General features: G+C 62.4%; 2 protein-coding genes across 2 annotated transcripts; both read right to left on the reverse strand.

Annotated features, from left to right (window-relative positions):
- Positions 1-1,097: 1,097 nt before the first annotated feature.
- PRPH (peripherin) lies at positions 1,098-8,934 on the reverse strand. The gene is made up of 9 exons (XM_030554788.1): positions 8,411-8,934; positions 5,975-6,035; positions 5,113-5,208; positions 4,565-4,726; positions 4,230-4,355; positions 3,780-4,000; positions 3,645-3,694; positions 3,216-3,295; positions 1,098-2,682 (listed from the first exon to the last, which is right to left on the reverse strand). Exons 1-9 carry the CDS (start codon positions 8,932-8,934, stop codon positions 2,635-2,637), a joined length of 1,368 nt encoding a protein of 455 aa, XP_030410648.1. The 3' UTR covers positions 1,098-2,634.
- Positions 8,935-18,080: 9,146 nt separating this feature from the next.
- Positions 18,081-23,229, reverse strand: LOC115647885 (tubulin alpha-1C chain). The gene is made up of 4 exons (XM_030554797.1): positions 23,132-23,229; positions 20,483-20,705; positions 20,213-20,361; positions 18,081-19,159 (listed from the first exon to the last, which is right to left on the reverse strand). The coding sequence occupies exons 1-4, from the start codon at positions 23,132-23,134 to the stop codon at positions 18,185-18,187; spliced, it is 1,350 nt and encodes a 449-aa protein (XP_030410657.1). The 5' UTR covers positions 23,135-23,229; the 3' UTR covers positions 18,081-18,184.
- Between the last annotated feature and the right edge of the window lie 711 nt (positions 23,230-23,940).

The raw sequence follows: 23,940 nt of genomic DNA on the forward strand, positions 1-23,940 counted from the left end.
GATTCTTACAGGCATCCCCTCGTGGGGAACTGGCCAGGGCCGAGAGCTGCAGTGAAAGGGGTGAACAGGCACTAGTGCTCATGGGGTCAATGCCTGTGGGGCCCTAGTCTGAAACCAGCCTCTCGCCACCCCCATAGCAGACAGCATGGGCAAGCTCCCCATCACCACCACACGCTGCCCTAAAGGAACTTCCTGTGAGGCACAGGCAGGGAGCTTGGCCTCCCCCGCATGGCTGCCAACACAGGACATCCGCTAGGTCCAAGTGGGGTGAGGTTATTTTGCGAGGGCACCACTTGCCCTCTAAGAGCTGCCAGCTCACCTCAGACAGGGGCCCCTTAGCAGGCACTGCCTCAAGGGGTCAAAGTTGAGGCCTCTCCCCCCTTTTCCCCTCCACTGGGGGGATGGAGATACCAGACACTGGGACAAGGAGGCACAGACTAGAAGCAGACACAAGCGATTCCACAGTATGATCTTTAGTGGCCAGTAAAGCAAGACGGGGCACATTCAACACCACGCTTGAGCACTGGGCAACACTCGTCGTTTAGGCAGATCAGGGAGCACCAAAGCAACGAGCCTGCAGCTACTCAGAGCCTCCAGTGTGTCATTCCAGCAGGGTGAGGGGTCCCTACCCCAGCCCCCTCGTTAAAGGCAGGGCTGGGACAAGGGAGGTAGATCTGATAGTCAGGCACAGCATGTGCAGCCAGGTGGCCAGAGCACAGACGTGAGGATGGCAGTGGGGTAAAGCATTTGGGGACTGCATATTCAGCTGCAGTCAGGCTCAGGGAATACGCTTTGGGACTCACTCATAGGAGCAGGATCGGAAAAGCACCGTAGGGCTTGGTGTCAGCAGCAGGTATTGGGCTCAGGAATCGCTACTGAGCTGGGATAGCAGCACATTTTGGCAGCAGGAAACATCGTTCCATGCATCTGTTCAAGTATTGGAGCCAGCCAGGAGCAGCTCCATGCACCAGCACGCCAAGCGCGTGCTTGGGGCAGCAAGCCACTGGGGGCGCTCTGCCGGTCGCCATGAGGGCAGCAGGCAGGTCTCTTCGGCGGCTTGCCTGCAGAGGGTCTGCTGGGACCCTGGCTTCGGCGGACCTCCCGCTCGCATGCCGCCGAAGGCAGCCTGCCTGCCGTGCTTGGGGTGGCAAAATGCCTAGAGCCACCCCTGGAGCCAGTGCTGAGAATGGTGAGAAGAAACTCTCCCATGTCAGAGCAGGAGAACTGAAAAAACGTGTCTGAAATCAAAGAGAGGCACGCTATCAGATGGGCAGGGATCCGCCTCAAAATGAGAACTGAGCCTCAGTGCCCCAGCAGAGCTCCTTAGGGAAGGATTCACCCTCAGGGACTGCACTGGACCGTCACTATTGTCCGTTGCAGCCCGGGTGGGCCCAGGATACTAGACACAAGGTGGAGGAGCTAATCTCTTTTCTTGGACCAACTGCTTGTCTCTTTCACCCACAGAAGTTGGTCTCATACCAGGTATTAGCTCACCCCCCCCTTGTCTCACTCAGCACTGTTGTGCAGCACCTGACACACTTATCCCTTTCAGGGCTGGGATTTGGGATCAAAGCCAAAATCAATGTCAGGAGCAGGCAGCAGTACCGGGTGTTAAAAATGGTGAGAATGTTAGGAAAGGGATCACTCCCAGCTGCTACTCAGCAGCACAAATGAGAATCGAGACAGAGATTCAGCAGCATTGGAAAAAGGCAGTACCAGGACTAGGAACTGCTTCAGCGTCAGCCATTTGTACTGGGATTTTACCTGGGGAGCAGGAATCCAGGCTGAGCGCACTCGGGCTAGAAATCCAACAGTGGGCAGTAGTCCCAGCCATTGGTGTCTGTACTAAAATGCACTTTCTGGCCTGATAAGTGTCAGAATTTGGGGGCCTGGCCTCACCCCGTACTGGGAATGGACACCATGTCAGACATTGGTCTCACACTCAGAAACAGGAGTCTCTGGTACAGCACTGACCCTTGTACTCTCATCAGGAACCATGTCAGCCCTGAGAACCGCTGGTGGGAGGTAGCATCCCTCCAGAGTTCAGGACTGATCTCAGACCCAGGACAGTTCCTCTCTGGAATCAGCTTCAGCATCAGACTCCTCTTCGGTACCAAACTCGGTCAGGGCCTCTACCTTGGGAGCAGGAATCATGGTGGGATTGAGCAGCAGGACTGGATCGGTGACTGGGCTCGGGGTTTGTGTGGGCAGAGCACGGGCAGCAGCTGGAGGGGAAGCCAGGATGCTGCTTTACCAGCTCAGTCAGCACATGTAGTCTGGGAAGGTCACTCCCTCACCCCCACCCCCCAAGGCAGAGCTGGGGCTGAGGCGGGGCAGGAAAAGCAGCTAGGTCAGATCCAAGGGCATAGGACAGGGGAGGGCCAGAGGAAACGGCCTGTGGTGAGAGGGGCAAAGGGATGGGGGAGCCCGGTGGGAGCCCCTGCCCTGGGCTGTGAGTGGGTATGGCTGAGCTCCCCCCTCCAGGCGCAGGTGGGCTGGGAGGACTGGGCAGAGTGGCAGAGGTATCAGTAGTAATAAGGCCAGTGCGGCTGGGAGCAGGTGTGGGGGGCTGCAGCAGGGGTCTCGCAGTTTCACGCCATCGCCTGGGTCCAGGGCAGAGGCCTGGTGCCGGCATCACTTGTCCAGCTCACTTCTCTGCTCCTTTCTCGATTCAGTCACCACCTGCCACGTGGGGGGGGGGTGGAACCGAGACCACAGGATTAGACCCCTCAGCCCCAGCGCCTGGCTACGCCCCCTGCCACCGAGGATCCTGGAGCCCTTCTGACAGGCCCCAGAGCCCCCAGCCCCAGCGTTATCCCCAGCACAGACAGGGGAATCACTTAGCCCAAGAGAGGCAGAGCTAGGAACAGACCCCAGAAGTCCTGGGGCTCCCTGCTCTAGCCACTACACCATGCTCCCCAATAGCTTTGTACACAACCCAGGCATCCTGGGTCCCTCCCCTGCTCCAACCACTAGCTCACGCCACCCTCAGCTGGCCATAGAACCCAGGAGTCCTGCCTCCCTGCTCTAACCACTGGACACTGCTACTTCTCCTTGCATGTGCCTGTAACACTGGGATTTGAATGACAGCTGAACCCTCAGGGAACCTCTTCACAGGCCTGGGCATGCCCTGACCTCCTCCCCCAACACCCCGATACCCTCTGCTTGGCACATTGCACCCGGGCAGCTCCCCGCCCCGACAGGGGAAGACTCACCTCTCCATTCCGGGTCTCAATGGTTTTGATCAGAACCATTTTCCTGGTGTGGCTCTCCAAGGTCTGCTCCGGCTCAGGCACTGGGCAGGGGGTGCAGGGAGGCCATGAGAGGGGAAGGGGCTGCAGCCACTGGACTCCCCCCCACACTCCCCCAGGGTGAGGCCTCCAAGCCCTGGGCTGGGTGTGCACCAGGACTGGGGAAGATCCCCCAACTGGCAGGTGCTGCCCCTAACAATCCCGCTCAGCGACAGCAGAGTTCTTGCCCGGCTCCCCAGCGAGAGCAGCTGGACGCAGCTGACCCTGTGTGACTGGCAGAGGCCAGTGACACCCAGACTCCCAGGGAGCCCCAAAAAACCTGGCCGGGGAGGGGCAGAGACTCCTGGGGGAGGCGGGGCCAGAGACACCCCCCAGCTGGGGCTGTACACTCACCTGACGTTTTCATGCTGAGGGAGGCCAGCGAGTGGATGGGGATCGTGATCCTGGGGGAGGGTCAAACAGCACAGTGAGTGACAGAGGCACCCCCCCATGGCGCTTGCCAGCCGGGCTCCCCGGTGCCACACCCACCTGTTCTCCTCGCCCTCCAGCAGCTTGCGGTAGGTGGCGATCTCGATGTCCAGCGCCATCTTGACGTTGAGCAGGTCCTGGTACTCACGCAGGTGCCGCGCCATCTCCTCCTTCAGGTGCTGGATCTCCTGCTCCAGCCGCCCCACCGTGTCCTGGTAGCTGCCGACCTCCACCCCGTACTGGTCCTCCAGCTGCCGCATCTGGCGCAGCAGCGCCTCATTCTGGCCACGGGGGGGAGGGCAGGCGTCAGACTCCTGGTCCGAGTGGGCCTGGTCTCTCCTTGCCCCCCCTACACCCCATCCCAGGGGAGCTGTGCTGCAGAAAGCTGCAGGGCTGTGATTCAGGCATGGGGCATATAACCAGTTGCTGCAGAGAGCTTCACTGGGGGGTGCTCTTCCCTCAGCAGTGCTAGGGGGCTGGGGTCCCCCCACCCCACTGAACAGTACTCACAGTTCCCTTCAGCCCATCCACCTCGCAGGTCAGGCTCTGGATCTGCCTCCGGGACTCGTTCATCTCCTGCTTGGCCTGGCGCAGCGCCTCGTGGTTCCGGTTGGCCGCGTCTGACAGGTCAGCAAACTGGGAGAGGGAGGGAGCGTCGGGGAGGGGGTCTTAGGACCCCCAAAATGCTACCTCAGCGAGGTGCAGGGGGAGCTCCCTGCAGGTGAGCTGGTTCCCTGCCCCCCAGCAGGAGCAGCCGTGCCCCATGTGCCCACCCCCGGCTCTCCCTGCTGGCGCTGGCAGCGTGTGGGGCACCTCCGCCCCAGGGCCACGACTGGCGCCAGTACCTTGGACTTGTACCACTCCTCGGACTCCTGCAGGTTCTTCACCGCGATGCTCTCGTACTGGGTGCGGATGTCACGCAGCGCGGCCGTCAGGTCCGGCTTGACCGTCTCCATCTCCACCTGCACCTGCTGGCTTTCAACGCTCACCTGCAGGTCACGCAGCTCCTGGGACAAGAGAGACCGTGAGACGCCCTGCAATGGGCCCCAGCTGCACCCAGAAGTTTCATTCTGAGCCTAGTACTGGGGGCCCCGGTCTGTGCCCCCCTCCCCTTCCCCCAGGTGCGCTGCAGCCTGGTGCAGGGTGGGGCTGCACTGCAGCTGCAGTTCTGCTCTTCACCACGAGATGGCGGCAAGGTCCCTGGGCTCTCGGGGCTGGCTGCTGCTGAGTCCCCCCCCCAGCTGGGGTCTGCCTGGGCCAGCGTGGGAGGGGAGTGGGGCGGCGCTGTCAGGGCCCCACATCAATGTGCCGCCCTCTCCTTCCCCCACAGGACCAAGCCACCCCCAATCCCCTCACCCCCCTGCCCCCCCTTGGGCCCCCACCCTCCCCCTACCTCCTCGTGCAGCTTCTTCAGGAACTCGATCTCGTCCATCAGCGACTCGATCTTGCGTTCCAGCTCCAGGCGTGAGAGGGTGGCGTCGTCCACATCCTGTGGAGGGGGGAGGCAGGGGGCCGAGTGCCAGGGACAGGCCCACGGAGGGGTGGGGGGCACGCAGAGGGCAATGTGGCCCGCCGGTCCCTCTCCTTGCATGAAGGGCATGGGGACACTGTGTCCAGGTTTTATAGTCTGTGACTGTGCACGTGTGGGCACACACCCTGAAGGGCTGTTTTTGCACGTCTGTCTTTATGCAAGTGCCTGTGTGACCACCCGTGGGCCATACGTGTCTCTCTGTACATGTCTGGGTGAACACTCTAAGCATGTGGACCCCATCACATGGATGATGTTCCTGGGTGCACGTGCCCACAGGGAGGAACCCTGTCCCAGCCCCCCTCCCCACTCCTGTCCCAAGAGCGAGGCCTGAGCAGAGCTGGGGCCAGGTCTTTGCACTGCTGGGCTCTGGATCACACACGTTTGCACACGCGGCCTGGACAGGGAGACGTCCGGCTCTCAGCTCCACGTGTCCTCCCCCGGTGCACGGGGCCAGCACAGTGTCCTTTAAATGGGAACGAGAGCCCATTGATCCCAGGGCTTGTGCACAGGGGTGCAGTGCACCTGCAAGGACACGTTTGTACATGAGTGTGCAAAAGTGTATGTGATCAAAGACATGCACAAGCATGTGAACAAGAGTGCATGCAAGTATGTGTGTGTGAGTGTGCATACAAGAGGGAGGCAGGTGAACACAGTCCAGAGCCCCTTGCCGCCGCTGCCACCCCGCCCTGCTCCCAAACACACACACACACACACACACACACACCTTCCGGAACAGCACCAGGTTGTTCTCTGCATCCTCACGCCTGTGTATCTCCTCCTCCAGCCTGGGGGGGGCACAGCAAGAGGGTCAGATGCAGGCAGGACACCCACACGCAGCTCTCTCCAGCCCCTGCCATGCCCACCCCCCCATGCACACACTGGGCACGCTCCCTGAACACCCCATGAGCCTCTCCCCACCACGTCCTCCTAACACCACCAGCGATCAGAGGGGCCCCTCTGCCCCTACCCCTTCCTGGGATGGCCAAATTCAGTCCCTGAACAGAGCTGGGGGAGCGGGGCTCCGCACTGGTCCACCCCCCCACCCAAACCAGGGGTATGGGCCCACCCTGGGATGTACTGGAAGAGGGTGGGGCAGTGCCAGGGAGGGAATCCTGCACTGTGAACAGCCCCCCACATCCTCTCCCCTGGAGGATAAAGACACCCCCACATCACGGCGGGGGGGGGGGGATTTCCCAGCTGTAGAGGGGGGCACTCAGCATTCTGGAGCAGCAGCTGTGAACCGTCAACCCCAGCTTCTTCAGCAGGGGGCCAGCAGCCCCGCCTTGCAGTCATCTGCGGGGACCATACGGGTAGGGGGGACACCACACCCTGCAGCATCCCCCCATGGGCCCAGAGGGGCAGCAGGGCCCTCGCTCCCTCCACCCATGCTGCTGTAGTTCAGTGCCCCACCCCTGCCGACTCCACCCTACGCTGAGGCTTGGCAGGACGCTGCTCGGGGGTGCCCAGACTGCAGACCCCCCCCCCAAGGGCTGCTGGGATATCCCTTCCTTCTTCAGGTCACAGACCCACACTATACGGGAGGCGGTCGGCCCCACCCAGGGGGGCTAGAACAATTTGTATAGTGGGGGCAAAGGGGGGGGGTGAGAGCCATTAAACTGAACTGAGCTGTGAAGCCATTTCAAGCCTGAGTCAGATCCCCCTATTTCCAGCACCTATGGCCCCACCCACCCCTGCCTCAGTTTCCCTCATCCTCCCAGCCCTGCGCCTCCCTTACCCCTAACCCCTCCTACCCGCCCACCACCCTTCTCCTGCCCCGGCTCAGCCCCCAAACCTCACCCTGTGCCCCCCACAGCCCGCTGGTCCTCGGAGCGGCTCTGCCTGCTTTAGGCGGGGGGCAGAGTCTGCCCTGAACATCACCAGCTGCTGCCCTGCCTGCCCCCCATTCACCTGTAACCCTTTCTCCATCACCCCCTCCCAACCCAGCCCCCTGCATCCTTCTCAGCCACCCCCTGCATCCTTCTCACCCACCCCTGTGCCCCACTCCCACCCACACCCCTACGGCCCCTCTTCCCCATCCCCATAACCCACCCCCATGCTCCTCCTGTATAACCCATACCCCATTCCCCTGTGCTCCACTCCCTGCCATACAGCCCCCATCCCCCCTGCACCTCCTTCCCTATAAACCACACTCCACTCCCTCCCCATCTCTACAGCCCCTCCTCTGCAGCCCCTCTTCCCCTCCCATAACCCACATCCTATTCCCCTGCACCCCATTCCATAACCCGCACCCCCTCGCTCCCCTGCGCCCCCTCCCCTTTCCCATAATCCACTCCCTGTCCCCTTCCCCACGCTCCATCCCCATAATCCACAGCCTCATCCTCTGCACCCTGCCCCATAACCTGCACCCCACTCACCTGCGCCCCACCCCATAACCCACACCTCTCTCGCTCCCCTGCGCCCCCTCCCCATAACCTGCACCCCCTCGCTCCCCTGCGCCCCCTCCCCTTCCCCATAACCCACTCCCTGCCCCCTCCCCCACGCTCCATCCCCATAATCCACAGCCTCATCCTCTGCACCCTGCCCCATAACCTGCACCCCACTCACCTGCGCCCCGCCCCATAACCCACACCTCTCTTGCTCCCCTGCGCCCCCTCCCCATAACCCGCACCCCCTCGCTCCCCTGCGCTCCCTCCCCTTCCCCATAACCCACTCCCTGCCCCCTCCCCCACGCTCCATCCCCATAATCCACAGCCTCATCCTCTGCACCCTGCCCCATAACCTGCACCCCACTCACCTGCGCCCCGCCCCATAACCCGCACCTCTCTCGCTCCCTTGCGCCCCCTCCCCATAACCCGCACCCCCTCGCTCCCCTGCGCCCCCTCCCCTTCCCCATAACCCACTCCCTGCCCCCTCCCCCACGCTCCATCCCCATAATCCACAGCCTCATCCTCTGCACCCTGCCCCATAACCTGCACCCCACTCACCTGCGCCCCGCCCCATAACCCGCACCTCTCTCGCTCCCCTGCGCCCCCTCCCCATAACCCGCACCCCCTCGCTCCCCTGCGCCCCCTCCTCTTCCCCACAACCCGCTCCCTGCCCCACAACCCACAGTCCCATCATCTGCGCCCCGCCCCATAACCCGCCCCCTTCCCCATAACCCGCGCCCCCCTCCCAGCCCTGCACTCCAGCCCCACGGCACCTCTGCTTGAGCGCGGCCAGGTCCTCGGCCAGGTTGTCCCGCTCCAGCTGCGCGCGGTCGCGCTCCTGGCCCAGCAGCTCCAGCTGGCGCCGCAGGTCCCGCAGCTCGTCCTGGCACAGGTCGGCGGCGCGCGCGGGTTCGCGGGCCTGCGCCTGGCCCAGCTGGGCGCGCAGTGCCGCGTTGTGCGTCTCCAGGGCGCGCACCTTCTCGATGAAGCTGGCGAAGCGGTCGTTGAGCTCCTGCAGCTCCGCCTTCTCGTTGCCGCGGGTGGCCAGGAACTCGCGGTTCAGCGCCTCGGCCAGCGCCCAGTCCAGCCGCTCGGCGCCCGGGGCCAGGCGGGCCGGTTGCGCGGCGCGCAGCGAGCCGCGCACCCACTGCGCGGAGCGCCCCGGGCCCGGCGAGCCCAGCAGGCGCGCGGCGGACAGGCGGGACGAGGCGGAGGCGGAGGAGTAGGAGCCGGAGCCCGGCGAGAGCAGCGGCGGCGGCCCGAAGGCGCGGCGGTACGAGGTGGCCCGGGCGCTCATGGCTGCGGCCCTGATGCGGATCCTGGCGCGGCCCCGCGGCTGGCGATGGAAGGAGCCGCCGGCTCCGGGCTGCCGCTTTATAGCGCCCCCCCCACCCACCGGGGGGGCAGGCTCCGCCCCCCTCGGCCGCGGGCCAGAGCCCCGGGAGCCCAACCGACCCCCCACCCCCCGCCGTGTGCTGGACGCGGGGGTCAGCTAATGGATCCTGGGGCGCAGGGATCTGACAGGTGGGAATCTACGGGGTGGGGCTGCACCCCCTCCCCCTCTAACCACTGCCTCAGGGACCTGCAAATAGAACCCAGGAGTCCTGGCACCCCCCCTCCCCCCTCTAACCACCACACCCCAAGGACCTGCAAATAGAACCCAGGAGTCCTGGCACCCCCCTCCCCCCTCTAACCACCACACCCCACCGACCTGCAAATAGAACCCAGGAGTCCTGGCACCCCCCTCCCCCCTCTAACCACCACACCCCACCGACCTGCAAATAGAACCCAGGAGTCCTGACACTCCCCCTGCCCCCCCTCCCGCTCCCTAACTTCCCTCCTAGAGCCGGCAACAGAACCCAGGGCTCCTGGCACACACCCCCATAGCCACTAGACCCCACTCCCCTTCCAGAGCGGTGGGGAGGGTGGAGAGCCCAGCGGCCCTGCCCCCCTCTCCTCAGCTGCAGCAGGGAGCAGCCTGGCTGGCAGGGGGCTGGCTCCGTGCTCGGGGGCCGGGCTGGGGGGCTCATGCTGGGTTACACACACAGGGCAGCACAACATGAATGGAGCCTGGGGAAGGAGGGGGGTGCGGGGAGGGGCTTTGGTGAATGGGACCCCCCCTCCTGCACGACTTCAGCGCTGCTACTGCCCCACCCAGCCTGGCCAGACACCTCCCCAGGGGCAGGGGCAGGGGCAGCTGGGTGGGTCCAGTCCCTGCAGAGCTGGCCTCACGCGCACACACCTCTCCCCATCTCCCTTTCTGAGCCCCCTGCAGCTGCCGCCCCAGTGGAGGGTCTCCGCCCGGGGGGGGGGGGGGGGCGCGGTTGTTTGGGACGCAGGCAGCCCTGCCCCAGACAAGACACAGCCTGGCGCTGCCAACCCTCCCTGCTCAGCCAGACATCTCTGTCTGAGCTGCAGCTGGAGGCCCCCGCTCCCCCCATCGCTGACAGCCAGACCCTCTCACATGCCAGGGAGCCGGGGAGGGGATGCGTGCAGGGATCTGCCCCCCCCTTCGACACCCAGCCAGAGGGCGCAGGCCAGAGCTATGCCCTGCGGCCCAAGAGCGGGACATGGCATCCGCCTCCCCCCTGTGACCCGGGGGGGTGGGGTGCCAGCTCGAAGGCCTGTCCAGCTCTCAGCTCAGGCTGCTGGTTAGCGTGACGCAGCCTCCGGGGCAAGACCCAGATTCTTGTGTCCAGTGCAGGGGTGAGGGGTGTGTGTGCTGTTGGTCAAACAGCAGCCCCCAACCCCCCCCCACTCCCATGCACAGACTGCCCCGAACCCAGCCCTGCACAGGGGTTTTGCCGCTCCAGGCCCTGTTCCGGATACAGCAGGACTCTTCCCTCTCCAGCCAGGCAGCAGCCTCAGAATCAAGCCAAGCGGGGAGCTGAAGCTGTGGTGACCCCCCCCCTCGACTCTGCCTGTCTCCAACAGGTGGGAGTGGAAGCTGCAAACAGCCCCCCTTGCATGCCATAAACCCACCGTCAGCCCCCTCTGCTGCATCCTCTCCCAGCTGGGGCAGGGGCAGGGGCAGAGCGGAGTGTCTGGCAGGGGGATGTGGAGCAGCCGGGCTCAGGCAGGGTCACTGGCTCGCTGGGCCCCAGGGGAGGCCTGCCTAGCTCAGGGCTATTAGAGATAATGGAGCTGGATCTGCCTAATGGATCCTTCCCCTGCAGGGAGCTGCCAGCCCAGCCCAGCCCACAGAGCCAGCCTGAAACAGCTGCTCCAGCCCCATCCCCCTACTGCCTGTGTCCCCCCAGCCCAGGGCTGTCCCACCCCCCAGATGCCTCCATCTTCACCGTTCCACCAGTCAGTGCTCTGCTTCTGACTCACACCCCTCCCAGCCCCACTGCAGAATCCGGACCTCCCCAGACACGCTCCCAGCCCCACTGCAGGGTCCAGACCTCCCCAGAGACCCTCCCAGCCCCAGTGCAGGGTCCAGGCCTCCCCAGACACCCTCCCAGCCCCACTGCAGGGTCTGGACCTCCCCAGGCACCCTCCCAGCCCCGCTGCATGGTCCAGGCCTCCCCAGACACCCTCCCAGCCCCGCTGCATGGTCCAGGCCTCCCCAGACACCCTCCCAGCCCCACTACAGGGTCTGGACCTCCCCAGGCACCCTCCCAGCCCCACTGCAGGGTCCAGGCCTCCCCAGACACGCTCCCAGCCCCACTGCAGGGTCCAGGCCTCCGCAGACACCCACCCAGCCCCACTGCAGGGTCCGGGCCTCCCCAGACCCCCTCCCAGCCCCACTGCAGGGTGCAGCCCACTCAGCCCTGTGTGGCATGGGAGGGGACTGTGTCTTTGGCTGGGGTCTGTTGGGTCCCATCCATGCAGCTGCTTGGCAGTGCTCCGTGCGCAGGAGGGAATGAGGTGCCATCCTGGCTAAGGACCAAATTCTGGCCCCACCCCACAAGAGCCAATGGGTCTAGCCTCGAGCCATTAAAATTGGCATAATGGAGCAGACCCTGGGCAGGGAGCCAGGGCTCCTGGGGTCTATTTCCAGCTCTGCCACCGACCTACCGTGTGACCTTGGTGACGTCCCTTCCCTCGCATCCTGTGTCTGTCTAGCCCGTGAGCAGCCTGGGGCAGGGACTGTCTCACTCTGGGTCTCGCAGCTCCCACCGCTGTGCTGCGGATAATCACTGTGGCCTGGGAACACAGACCCCATCTTGCCCCCTTTAGCCCCGATCACCGGCTCCCAATGTGTGTGGGGGAGGGCAGTGCCATGTGCCCTGAGCAACATCCGGCAGCCCCATGTCTTGTCACAGAGCCCCCCCCCCCCGTTCCTGGCCTTCCTTCCCCTCATCTGTCTCATGCCAGCGGCCCATGGGGCGGGGCCGCTGCTCACCCCCAGTGACTAGTTCTCCTGCATCCCTGCCCATGCACGACGCGCGGGAGGGGGAATAGCTTTTCTTGGCCTGGTCTCTGCTGGGGAGGGAGAGGAGCACTGGCGCCGCTCAGCGGGCTGCGCAGACAGACGTGCTGGGCTAATGGCCCCCGAGCGCCGGCCTGGTTTCTTGCCGAGCAGTTCCCTGCCAGGCTGTGGTTGCTGGGCTGTTTCCCCTCCCCCACGGCTGAAGATTGATCTGGGGCGGGTGGCGAGCGCAGCGGGTTACGGGAAGCGCAGACCGTTTTGTGTCTGTGCCCAGGGACCTCGAGGCCTCGTGGCAAGGAGGGCGAGGGAGCCGTCAGCCGGCGGTGTTGGATTTCCAGTCTCAGCAGATCCGGTGCTCGGTTGCAGCCCGACCCGTGTATAGGGGAGCGGCTCCTTGGCGAGGCAGCTGCTGGCTTGACCCCCATTTCCGAAGGGCACGGCTTTGCTTTGGGGGTAGCCAGAGGGAAGGCTCAGCTCAAAGGGATTCCTGGGAAAACTGAGCCAGGCGCACGGGGCTCCTGGCCCCATTGGGGTAAATCTGGGGCGACCTCTGGTCTCACCTGCCTTCATGCCAGGACCAGGGCAGCATGGTATGTGGCTGGATAGATAGAGGGGGCGTATGGGGATAGGTAGAGATGTATAGACAGAGGGAATGCATGGGATAGAGAGAGGGAGTGTACAGGAACAGGTAGATGGGGATGTGTGGGGGTGGATGGATGGAGAGGGGGTATACAGGAATAGATAGATGGGGTGTGTGAGGGTGGATGGATTGATGGATGGAGAGAGGGGATGTACAGGAACAGACAGATGGGGGTGTATGGATGGATGGGGGGGGATGTACAGGAACAGGTAGACGGGAGTGTGTGGGGGTGTATGGATGGATGGAGGGGGGGTGTACAGGAATAGATAGATGGAGTGTGTGAGGGTGGATGGAGAGAGGGGATGTACAGGAACAGATAGATGGGGGTGTGTGGGGGTGTATGGATGGATAGAGGGGGGGATGTACAGGAACAGATAGATGGGGATGGGTGAATGGATAAATCAATATTTTTCAATCGGCCTCACGGATTTGGGCTCCCATTTCTCAGGCAAGCAGGAACAATCTCAGCCGTGTTCATTTCTCTCTTCGCTATTTACAAGAGCCAAATTCTGCCCCAAGCAGCCCCGTGCCGGGCGGTGACTCCATCACACAGCCCACAGCCCCTTGTCTCCCCCCCAGCCCGAGCCCAGGGCCCGTGAGTGCAATGGAAGAATCCTCGTTAACTGCAGTGGCCTTTGGATCAGCCCCAGACCCAACCCGCATCCTTTCCTTAGGGGCCTTGGCACCCCGGGCACTGGAGTCACAACCTATCCCCACGGTGGGGCCAGGCCAGGCAGCAACTCCCCCCGCGCCCCAACCATGATCCAGGGCCCTCAGTCTATGGGGCCAGTCAGTGCTGATGAGCTGTGCTGAGAACCAGCAAACTCGCTGGAGGGGGTAGGGGGAGGTCTCTGAGGAGGCCACTCACTGCCCCTGGACAGGATTCAAACTGGCCCCCTCCAGGCAAAAGGCTCCATAACCCTATTCCAGGTGGCCCAGGCCTGTTGGGTGTCTCAGCCCTGCAGTACGAGGCTCCCCACCCAATGGCTTTGTCTTCCCTTCATACCATTCTCCCCCTACTCCCTTCACTCAGGTGGGGCCACCTGCCATGGGAACCAAGTGACACCCCCTTCCCTGGCAGCACCGCCCACCCCCCGGACTGTCAGACAAAACCGAGGGAAGGGGTGGAGGCCGCGAGACCCACAGCTAAAGTAGTGCAGAGGGGGCTGGGGAGGAGGCACCCACTGCTTTGGGACCACAGAAACAGGGGCCCTATGCCTCCTGGCCTGCATGGGGACCCCCTCACCCCACAGTGCAGACTTGGCCTCAGAGCCAGGGGGCCACTGGTTAAAATCCAACACCCCCACCAAGGGGGGAACATGCTGCACCCCAGAAGTAGCTGCATTTCCCTGGTGCAAAAGGCTTGGGGCACTCCTGGGTGGGGAGGAAACCACACAGAGCTGCTATCAGCTCTCAAGCCCCCCTGCACTCTTTAGGGAGGAGAAATCAGCCCCCAAGTTTGCCCCAGGGCCCCTCCAACAATGGGCTGAGCTGTGCCCCCGGCTGCAATTCCATACAGGAAAATCCTGCCTGGGTCCCACTGCCTGAGAATCCCCGAGGTGCAGATCAGAGCTGAGTGTGCGGGGCTGGCGCCAGGGAAGGCTCCATCAAGCCCCCTGGATCGATGGCCCTGGCAGCTGAAATTTGCTGTCTCTCGCAGGGGCTCCGGCCCCCTCCAGCCGTCTCCTTACCTGCTTGGTACCTGCTTGCCCTCCCAAGGAGCGGGGATGGGGCTGCAGGTGCCTGGCTGGGAGTCTGCCAAATACCTCCTGGGCGCTGATGAAGCAGCTGGGGGTCCCCATCACCTTCCCAGTACAGCACTGCGGTGGGGGAGGCACTGTCTGTCTCTAGCACTGAGGCTCTGACCACTCAGCACCATTAAAACACCCTCCACTCCACAACCAACCTCCGCTCCAGCCTGTCCAGCCTGCCCCCTCTGTTCCCCCAGCCGGATCCTTCTTCCCTTCCTGTCCTAGACTGGCAGGCAGCACGGCTGTTAATAGCTGCCATGCCCCACCACAGCAGTGGCTGGGTGTGCGGATGGGGTCTGTGTAATGTTTGCTGAGCACCATGAGGTCCCAGCCAGGGTAGAGCCATTGACTGTCAGGGAGGGAGTGGGACAAGCCCCCAGCTCCTGCTCCAGGGTGTCATCAGGTGGGGGGAGCATTTGCCCTGCCTGTGGGGGAGGGGGCACAGATTAGAGAAGGGCAGGGGCTCCCTGCTGTCCCCTCCCCCCTGCACTGAGGGCTCCAGGACCTTGCCTCCTCACCCAGCTGTTTTGGGGGTGAAGCAGCCCAAAGAAGGGGCCCTGCAGGACACAGCCATCAGCCAGCTGCAAAGGAAGAAATGCTGCAAGCAGCATCCTAGGCCTCGGCAGTGATTGCACCGCATTCCTCCTGGCGCCCGAGCACCCACCCAGGGCAGAGGGAGCGAGGCTGCCAGGGAACCAGGACTGTCCAGCATCTTTCCAGAACAGTGAATCTGAGTGACAGTGCAGGGAAGGGCCCTGCCAGCATCTCAAACAGCTCTCTGGGCAGTGCCCCTAAGTCCAGACCTGCAGCCCCCTGCTATTCCCACCCACTGGGGGGCTCTAAAAACCCCTACAAGCTGCTCCGTCCCAGTGTAAGTCTTGGCCTCCACCCCAGCCCTGCCAGCAGGGCCCATTCTGCCCTTGGCTGGAGCCACGGGGCTGGTCTGCAACATCTGCTTCCTGCCCAGACAGCTTGCAGAAGCAGTGCTCGGACCCCTGCTATGGGCCCCTTGTGCAGAGAATAAATCCAGGCCCCCCATCAGAGAGAAAGCAAAGCCCAGGAGGAAAGGGGCCACCCCACCCCAGTGACAGGCCAGTGTGGGCCATTACCACCAGCTGCTGGGCCATTCGCCTTGGGGAGCAGCTGAGTCCAAGCTGAAATGTCTCTGGGGCAGGAGTTTCTACCCCCCCGAGGTGGGTCTGCTCCATGGGGCTCACAGGGGGGAGCCAGCCCCTACACACAGGGGAGCAGACAGGCTGAGGAACACGCTGCCGTTTGCACAACCAGGAGCCATGACAACATCTGAGCACGACATTGAAACTACCGGGAGAGGAGCTTATGCTGCAAGCGGCCTAGGCTGGCGCCAGCAGGCCTGAGCCCATCCCAACCTCCCCCTGGTCTCTCCCCAGCCCACTGCCCTTTCGTTCCAGGAGCTGGCACCCTACCAGCAGCCTGGTGCTGGGGGAGGCGGATGGCAGGGGCCGTCTGGAGGGAAACCAGCATGGGCAGGGCCACTGGGAAAGCCAGCCCAATGACAGGGATAAGCAGATTTGGATAGGGTCTGGCCACCCCTAACTGTGGAGCCAGCCTCCACCCACTGGCTGCTGCTTTAATGCCCAGCCTGGCCCTCCCCACCACCCCTCAGAGGGGGAACCGAGGCACAAAGTCCTGGCCAAGCTCACTGCATGGGGACAGCTTGACTCCTGGCTCTTGTAGATAAATCTCTGCATTTAGCATCTTCACGTAACTTTGTATCACGCCTCTGTTCCTGTAACTTTGTATCAATCCTAATTTAGAAAATTTTGTCTTGAGCCTGGGTATAATGTTAAAAAAAAGTGTCTTTTTGCTAGAATAAAATTCCCCCACCCACCCCCCTTTTAATCAAGGGCCCTGTTGAATGAGCGAGGTGTGAATGAGCCAGGGTGGAAGGCAGCACCAACAGCTGGAGAGGGGGTGGGAGCCAGACCACGAAGAATGAAGTGTCCGGGGGGCTTACTGGAGCAGCACAGACCTACTGCCAGCCATGGGGGCCAGAAGCAAGCAGCTGCTTTGGGGAACACCCTCTGTGCAGCATTGGGACAACACCCAGAGCAGCAGCACAAGGACCAACAGACATTTTTGAAGCTGGTCCAGCTGTGCAGCACCGGGACGCTGCTATAGATGTGAGGGGTCTTGCACAGGACCCTGGGTCTCACCTTGTCGACATGGAGCATTGATCCGGATCAGCAGAGGCCCGGCTCCCCCCTCCCCCATCTAACTCACCTGGCCAGTGAAGGGGAGCAACTCACTGGTAACAAGGTCGAGTGTGTGCACGAGATCTCACGTGCGTACAATACAGGGTTGATGGTGATACACGTATCGCCAAGAAGCGTGGCGCTGCCTTTTCCCCCCTGAAGAGCCTGGGCAGCACTTCAAGTACAACACCCTGAGCCCTGCAAGGAGAGGCCCCGGCCTCAGCCTGCAGCACTGCATGGCCCAGCATCTGAGCCACAGGGGAGTGGTTATAGCACAGGACTAGGCACACCCCGAGCCCCGGCCAGGGGGCCCAGGACAGGATGGGGGCCTGTTGTGCAGGGGAATCCCAAGGGAAAAGGACCCAATGGGGAGGATGCTCCGACAGGAGCAGTTATGGGTAGGGGCAGGGGGTTGAAAGGGAAGGGAGGGCCCCAGGGAGTGGCTGGAGCCCAGGGCTGCACTATCCCCATCTGGCTCTCTCCAGGACAAGGTGACCCTGAGAGCCCTGGAGAGAGCTGGGGGAGGGGGTATTAACCCTGGAGGGGGAGACTGCTCTGGACTATCTGCACCCCACAGGGCTAGGCAGTGAGATGAGTGCAGCCATTCCTGGGGAGAACAGGAGGCAGGACACCTGGGTTCCCTTGCCAGGCTGTACAAGTCAGCAGCCTGTGCCTGGTTCCTTTTAGCAGAACAGGCAGCTGCACGCTAGAGCTGATACAAGAGCTGTCAGCCTGCTAGATTGCTGCCCAGGCTGACTGTCCCTGCTCGGCCTGCTGGAATGAGCTGGGGCTCCCAGGGCCCAGGCCCTCGGCTGTTTGGCCCACACAGAGCACCTGCCCCATGCATGGCAGGGCCTGGCCACCAAGCCTGGAATGAAGTTCTCCCCATTGCCTGTGTGGCAGGCTGGGCTGGGGGGACAGGTCCCCGTCTCACCCCCGGCTGTACTGAGCCAGGCAGAGCTGCTGCAAAGTAGAGATCCTGTCCCCCCAGCAGCACACGGGGGTCTCAGTGCCACACAGGAGGCCACAACCAAGATCTGGCAGCTGGATTAGTGTCTCCAGGAGATGCAGGAAGAAGCTACAGCAAGTGCATGGTCACCACAACCCTGCTTCTGCCCCCAGCAGGGCTCCAGCACATGCCAAGCGGCTTCGGTGACTGGCTGAAGCATGACGGGGGCACTGCTCCGACGCAGGGGCTGCTGGGACTGAGACGGCTTTGTCACAGGCTGAGGATGCCAGCAGTCCCAGGCTAGAGCCTTTGGCTTGACAAGGAGTGGAGAACAGCCCCACCTGCTCCCTTCCATTCAATAACTGGTCGCATTGAGGCTATCCTGGCCCTGTCCCACCTCAAGGCACCCCCGGCAGCCACCCTGCCCAAGGCCAAGCCAGAGCTCCACAGTATGCAGGTGCCATCCGCTCCGCAGGCGAGTAAACGAGACGGTCTGAGTAGGAAGAGCACTTTTAATGACTACAGGACACAGTGGAGAGTTTTACAGGAACAGGGAAAACAGAACTGAAGTGACAGGACAGGGAGGAGATGAGACAAGTTAATACTCTTCTCCTTCGTCCTCACCCTCAACACTATCTGCCCCCACCTCTTCGTAATCCTTCTCTAGGGCAGCCATGTCCTCCCGCGCCTCCGAGAACTCGCCTTCCTCCATCCCCTCCCCTACGTACCAGTGAACAAAGGCACGCTTGGCATACATCAGGTCAAACTTGTGGTCCAGACGAGCCCAGGCCTCAGCAACAGCTGTGGTGTTGCTCAGCATGCACACAGCCCGCTGCACCTTGGCCAGGTCACCGCCAGGAACCACAGTGGGAGGCTGGTAGTTGATACCAACCTTGAAGCCAGTTGGGCACCAGTCCACAAACTGGATGCTGCGCTTGGTTTTGATGGTGGCAATAGCAGCATTGACATCTTTGGGAACCACATCCCCACGGTACAACAGGCAACAGGCCATGTATTTCCCGTGGCGAGGGTCACATTTCACCATCTGGTTGGCTGGCTCAAAGCAAGCATTTGTGATCTCTGCTACAGTCAGCTGCTCATGGTAAGCTTTCTCAGCAGAGATGACCGGGGCATAGGTGGCCAGAGGGAAATGGATACGGGGATAGGGCACCAAGTTGGTCTGGAACTCTGTCAGATCTACATTCAGGGCACCATCAAATCGGAGGGAGGCGGTGATGGAGGACACGATCTGGCTAATAAGGCGGTTCAGGTTGGTGTAGGTGGGGCGCTCGATGTCCAGGTTCCTGCGGCAGATGTCATAGATGGCCTCGTTGTCTACCATGAAGGCACAGTCCGAGTGCTCTAGGGTGGTGTGGGTGGTCAGGATGGAGTTGTAGGGCTCCACCACCGCGGTGGAGACCTGAGGAGCAGGGTAGATGGAGAACTCCAGCTTGGACTTCTTGCCATAGTCAACGGACAGACGCTCCATCAGCAGGGAGGTGAACCCAGAACCAGTGCCACCTCCAAAGCTGTGGAAGACCAGGAAGCCCTGGAGACCTGTGCACTGGTCGGCCTGTTAGAGGAAAAAAGTTACAAGCTGCCTCTGAAAAATGCACAGGATTCCTGGTCACATGAGTCTAGCTAGTGCCAGGCCCTGCCCCAGGCCATCTTTGCCAGCCCTGCTCTTTGATCGATCAATTACAGTTTCAGAAACAGACACAGGTACTGCAAAGCCAAACAGCTGGGACAGCAGCATCTGCCACGACAAGCCTTTTGGCCGCAAGATTGACAGCCGGTCCCCTGCATTGCCACTTCAAAGAGGTGAACTGGCTCCTAACCTTTTCTGCTGTAAGAGGCAGTGGGTTCGGGGCTCAGATCTCCCCAAGGAACCACAGCAACATCTCACCACTCCAGAGACAGCAGCTCTTCCAGAGCCGAGTCCTTCACACCCAACTGCCTATTACCAGTGGGTCTCTGCCTGGGGAAGATGGCCTCCCACAAGGAAGTGGGGCAAGACAGGCAGCTGTTAGGGAGTTGTGAGAACTAGCCAGGTGAATAACCCTGTGTGCTCCATTCATGCCCTGTCCCATGTAGGGGCAGACTGTTCCAAAACAGCATTAAATCCAAAACTGCCAGTACTTGCAAGATGTGGGTGCAGACCCCCCTCCTCCCCACTCACACACCCCAAAACCCTCCCATCAGGGAGATCTGAGACCGGACAGTCACCGTACCAAAGGGCTCATCTACGCTAGACAAGAGGCAAAGCTCTTTACACACCCACTGACACCTTGCACTCAGCTGGGAATGGAGAGATGCCTTTTCACTACTATCCCCTAACAGCTGCCTGCTCCAGCATGGACAGGTACCTCCTACATGGACTGGGTCTGGCACCAACACAAGTCATATCCCTCCCTTCACCAGCACACTCACTGCACTCCATTGTCCTAGGAGCTCAGCTCCCCCACCCCGCTGCTGAAAAGGGGAGACGGGTTTGCTCCTGTCTGGAACAGGAGAAGTTTGCTAGGGAACCAATTCTGGCAGACGGGTTGCCACAAACACATGTCAGCACCCTTCTCCTGCCAGGACTGGTGCTGCAGACCAGCCTTGTGGCAAGAGACTCACTTACCAGCTTGCGGATCCTGTCGAGAACCAGGTCGATGATTTCTTTCCCAATGGTGTAGTGCCCACGGGCATAGTTGTTGGCAGCATCTTCCTTGCCGGTGATGAGCTGCTCGGGATGGAAGAGCTGGCGGTAGGTTCCGGTGCGCACTTCATCTGGGGAGAGGAAAGGCAGAGTTTGTCTCCCCGCCACCCATGCATAGCAGCTGTCTGCTGTAGGCACATGAGTTTGCAGGGGAGCCCAGAAAGCAGTCAGATGATGGCTTCGCGTACTCACCTATGACCGTGGGCTCCAAGTCCACAAAGACGGCTCTGGGGACGTGCTTGCCAGCGCCCGTCTCACTGAAGAAGGTGTTGAAGGAGTCGTCTCCTCCACCGATGGTCTTGTCACTGGGCATCTGGCCATCAGGCTGGATCCCATGTTCCAGGCAGTAGAGCTCCCAGCAGGCATTGCCGATCTGGACACCAGCCTGCCCGACGTGGATAGAGATGCACTCACGCTGCGGGAAGAAAGGGACATTGAACAGCCTGGCTGGGGGCAGTTCTGCACCCAGTGTCACCAGCTGATCATGGGGCAGGATGGTGCGAGATTAGATTTATGAATGAGCCATGTGACCTGCAGTGCAAACACCTCCAGGAGACAGTCTCTAGGCCAGAGAGGAGCCATGAGGAAACCCACAGCAGGAAGAGAACTGGCCCTGGCATATGATTGTGGCTAGCCAAGTACCCCCCCCCCCCCACACACACAGTGGGAAGAATATGCTGTGACCTAAGGAACCATTTGTTTAGCCAAGGCATCTACCAGAACACCAGGCCCCCGAACCAGGCCAGAGAAGGGTTTTTCTGTGACCACATTGGCACAGAGAAGCCACATTACAGGCTGGCCAGGCTGTCTGAAAGCAGCTCTGGCTTGCAGGGTCAAAGCAGATTTGAAACATCAGACCTGTGATGAGGCAGCAAGTTCTCAGCTGCAGCCTAGTAACCAAGCTGGGTGCCCGGCAGGCTGGCCTCCAGCTCCAGGGAACATTCCTGACAGGCCCCATGGAAACATGCAAATTCTCCTTTTCAGTCCCTGATCCAGTCTCCCAGCAATTGTGTAACCCTGACTGAGCTCATTCAGCCTTGTCTTTCAATACAAGGCCCCTTTAAGCCAGATTAAACCAGCAAGCTCCAGCCATCTGACTCATGGAAAAACAGGCCAGATAAGCAGCCACAAGAGCTGCAGTTTGAAGGGCTGTGGCCAGCCGTTTAACCCCGCAGGGGAGGCCGAACCAGAGCACTGCCAGCAGCAAGGCCTGGAAAACAGCTTCTCTTTCCCTAAGAAGAGGTTAAAATGGCCAGAAATTCCAGCCGAAGCAGAGATTTGGCTGCCCCTCCGAGAAGCCAAGGGACTAGGAGCCGGAAACGTTGCGCGTCTCTGAAAGGTTTGGAACCTTGTCTCGAAAAGTGTTTCCGCTCCACATTCGCCAGCTGCAGGGCTTCTGAGGCAGTACGGAGTCCCTGCTGAAATGCAGCCAGCTCATGTATTACAGCCTGGCTCACAGTACTGGGACAGTGAACTGGGTAATGCTTTAACCCGCCTCTCCCCTCCCCAGCAGTAGGAAAACATTCTCCTCCTCCTCCTCACAAAGGGGAAACTGAGGCACAGCAGCGCTGGCAAAGGTCACACTGCAATGTGTTGCTGGAGGCCACTGAACACTGCCCCTCAGTTCACTGGAAACATCGATTGCACTACAGTGGCCTAATAAATGAAGTTATCAGTAGCCCCCCTGAAGCGCGGACTAATGCCGGCAGGCATCCCGGCCCACGGTCTTCCCGGCCGAGCATTACTCACCCCGACTCCTCCAAGCTAACAAGCCAGGTGAGTCAGGACTGCCCAGGCGTGCTAGGTTCAGGGCCATTAGTCTGGGCTCGCCACGTGGGCAGATCCCCGGGGCCCAGAACCGGGATCACGCGCTGGCTGTGGGGGATATTTGCCTGCTCCTATTTTAAACCTGGATATTGTACCCGAGACAAGCCGGGAAGAGCCGAATCCCCCTTCAACCAGCGTCACTTCCTCTTGCCAGGCTCGCTTTAAACTGCCCCTCCTGCCGCCCCGGCCCCGGTTCACCTTTCCAGCCCCGCCCACTGCGCCCAACCTGAAAGTCACCTGCGGCTCACACCGCACCAGCTTCCTGCCCCGCAGAGCCGCAGGGCCCCGCGGTGCCCAGCAAGGAGCGGTCAGGACTCCGGGTCCGATTCCCAGGCCAGCTGGGCCCCGAGTCTCACTACCCCTGACTACAGCGCTGGGGGACCGCCCCCGCCCCCCGAAATACGCTGCCAGGCGTTATAGCCGCCGCTCCAGTGCCCCGATCCAGGGCGCTCCTGGCTGCATCGCCCCCAGCCCGGCCCGGGGCAGCGGGCTCCGGGTCACATGCGAGCCTGGCCCGCCCGGAGAACTCCCGCCACGCACGAGCCCCCCCCGGGGAAACCCGCGCACAGGGCCGGGCCGAGCCGGCTCCAGGGCAGCCAGCTCCCCGCTCCCCCCCCGGAGCGAGCTTCCGCCTCCGGCCGAGCCCGGCCCGCCCCCGCTCCCCGCCCCGCGTGGCGCAGCAAGGAGGCGAGGGCGAGGGCGCGGCCCGGGGATGCTCCGGGCCCCACGACACGTGGGGGGCCCACCCAAGGTCACGGGACGCCCCGGGTCTCCGCCGGGCACAGGCGCCCTGCGCGCAGCGCGGCGTGGGGCCGGGAGCGGTGAGTGCGTGGGGCCGGCCCACGCGTGGCCGCCCCCCCCCCGGCGTGCCGAGCTGCGGCTGCCCCAAGGCGCCTCCCACTCCCCAGCCCGCCCAGCCCCTCCCCCACACAGAGCCCCCCCAAAGTGCGCACGATCCCGGGCGGAAAGCTCGCCGGGGGGCAGGGAGGTCTCGAACCCGGGCCCCGAACTCACCATGACGGTAGCGGGGCAGCAGCGTCTCTCACTACCCGACCCTTTAGGGAGTCTCCAGTGAGAAGAACTTCGGGCTGCCCCCGGGCGGGGCCTTATATACCCTAGGGGGCGGGGCGAAGGGAAAGGGGCGGGGCCTTGTGCCGAGGGCCGGGGAGGCAGGGTGTGTCCCTCCTCCACGCCACGCCCCTCGCCTAAACCCCGCCCCCGAGGTGTCCTGATTGGCAGGTTCGAAAGTTTGAACTCGTCCGTAAGGGTGACGGACGCAGAGTGGAATGTGGAGGGGGAGGGAGGCCTGGGGGTGGGGGAGATGGGGGATGGGCTGAGGGAGACATGGGGTGGGGGATGGGATTGGGGAGGCCTGGGGGGGCAGAGATGGGGAACCATGTGGAGGGGCGGAGGTCGGGGATGAGCTGGGGGAGAAATGGGGGTGGGGGGATGGGATTGGGGAGGCCTGGGGGGGCAAAAATGGGGAACCATATGGGGGTGGCAGTGATGGGGGATGGGCTGGGGAGGCATGAGGGTGGGGGATAGGCTGGGGGAGATATGGGGGCTGGCAGAGATGGGGAACCATGCAGGGGGGCGGAGGTCGGGGATGAGATGAGGGAGTCATGGGGGTGGGGGAGATGGGGGATGGGCTGAGGGAGACATGGGGTGAGGGATGGGATTGGGGAAGCCTGGGGGGGCAGAGATGGGGAACCATGTGGGGGGGCGGAGGTCGGGGATGAGCTGGGGGAGACATGGGGGTGGGGGATAGGCTGGGGAAGATATGTGGGGTGGCAGAGATTGGGGATGAGCTGTGAGAGACATGG

The sequence above is a fragment of the Gopherus evgoodei genome, chromosome 3, assembly GCF_007399415.2.
Source record: "Gopherus evgoodei ecotype Sinaloan lineage chromosome 3, rGopEvg1_v1.p, whole genome shotgun sequence".
Lineage (NCBI taxonomy): Eukaryota > Metazoa > Chordata > Testudines > Testudinidae > Gopherus > Gopherus evgoodei.

Bases quoted from the DNA above. Each gene is read 5' to 3' on its own strand.
- PRPH (XM_030554788.1), bottom strand. From the start codon at position 8,934: ATGAGCGCCCGGGCCACCTCGTACCGCCGCGCCTTCGGGCCGCCGCCG. The intron at 4,001-4,229 runs GTGAGTACTGTT...CCCCGTGGCCAG, and splicing joins TGGATGGGCTGAAGGGAACT to AATGAGGCGCTGCTGCGCCA. The intron at 2,683-3,215 runs GTGAGTCTTCCC...CCCACGTGGCAG, and splicing joins TTGAGACCCGGAATGGAGAG to GTGGTGACTGAATCGAGAAA.
- LOC115647885 (XM_030554797.1), bottom strand. The intron at 20,362-20,482 runs GTGAGTACGCGA...TCCTCTCCCCAG, and splicing joins CTTGGAGCCCACGGTCATAG to ATGAAGTGCGCACCGGAACC. The intron at 19,160-20,212 runs GTAAGTGAGTCT...TTCCTCTAACAG, and splicing joins TCGACAGGATCCGCAAGCTG to GCCGACCAGTGCACAGGTCT.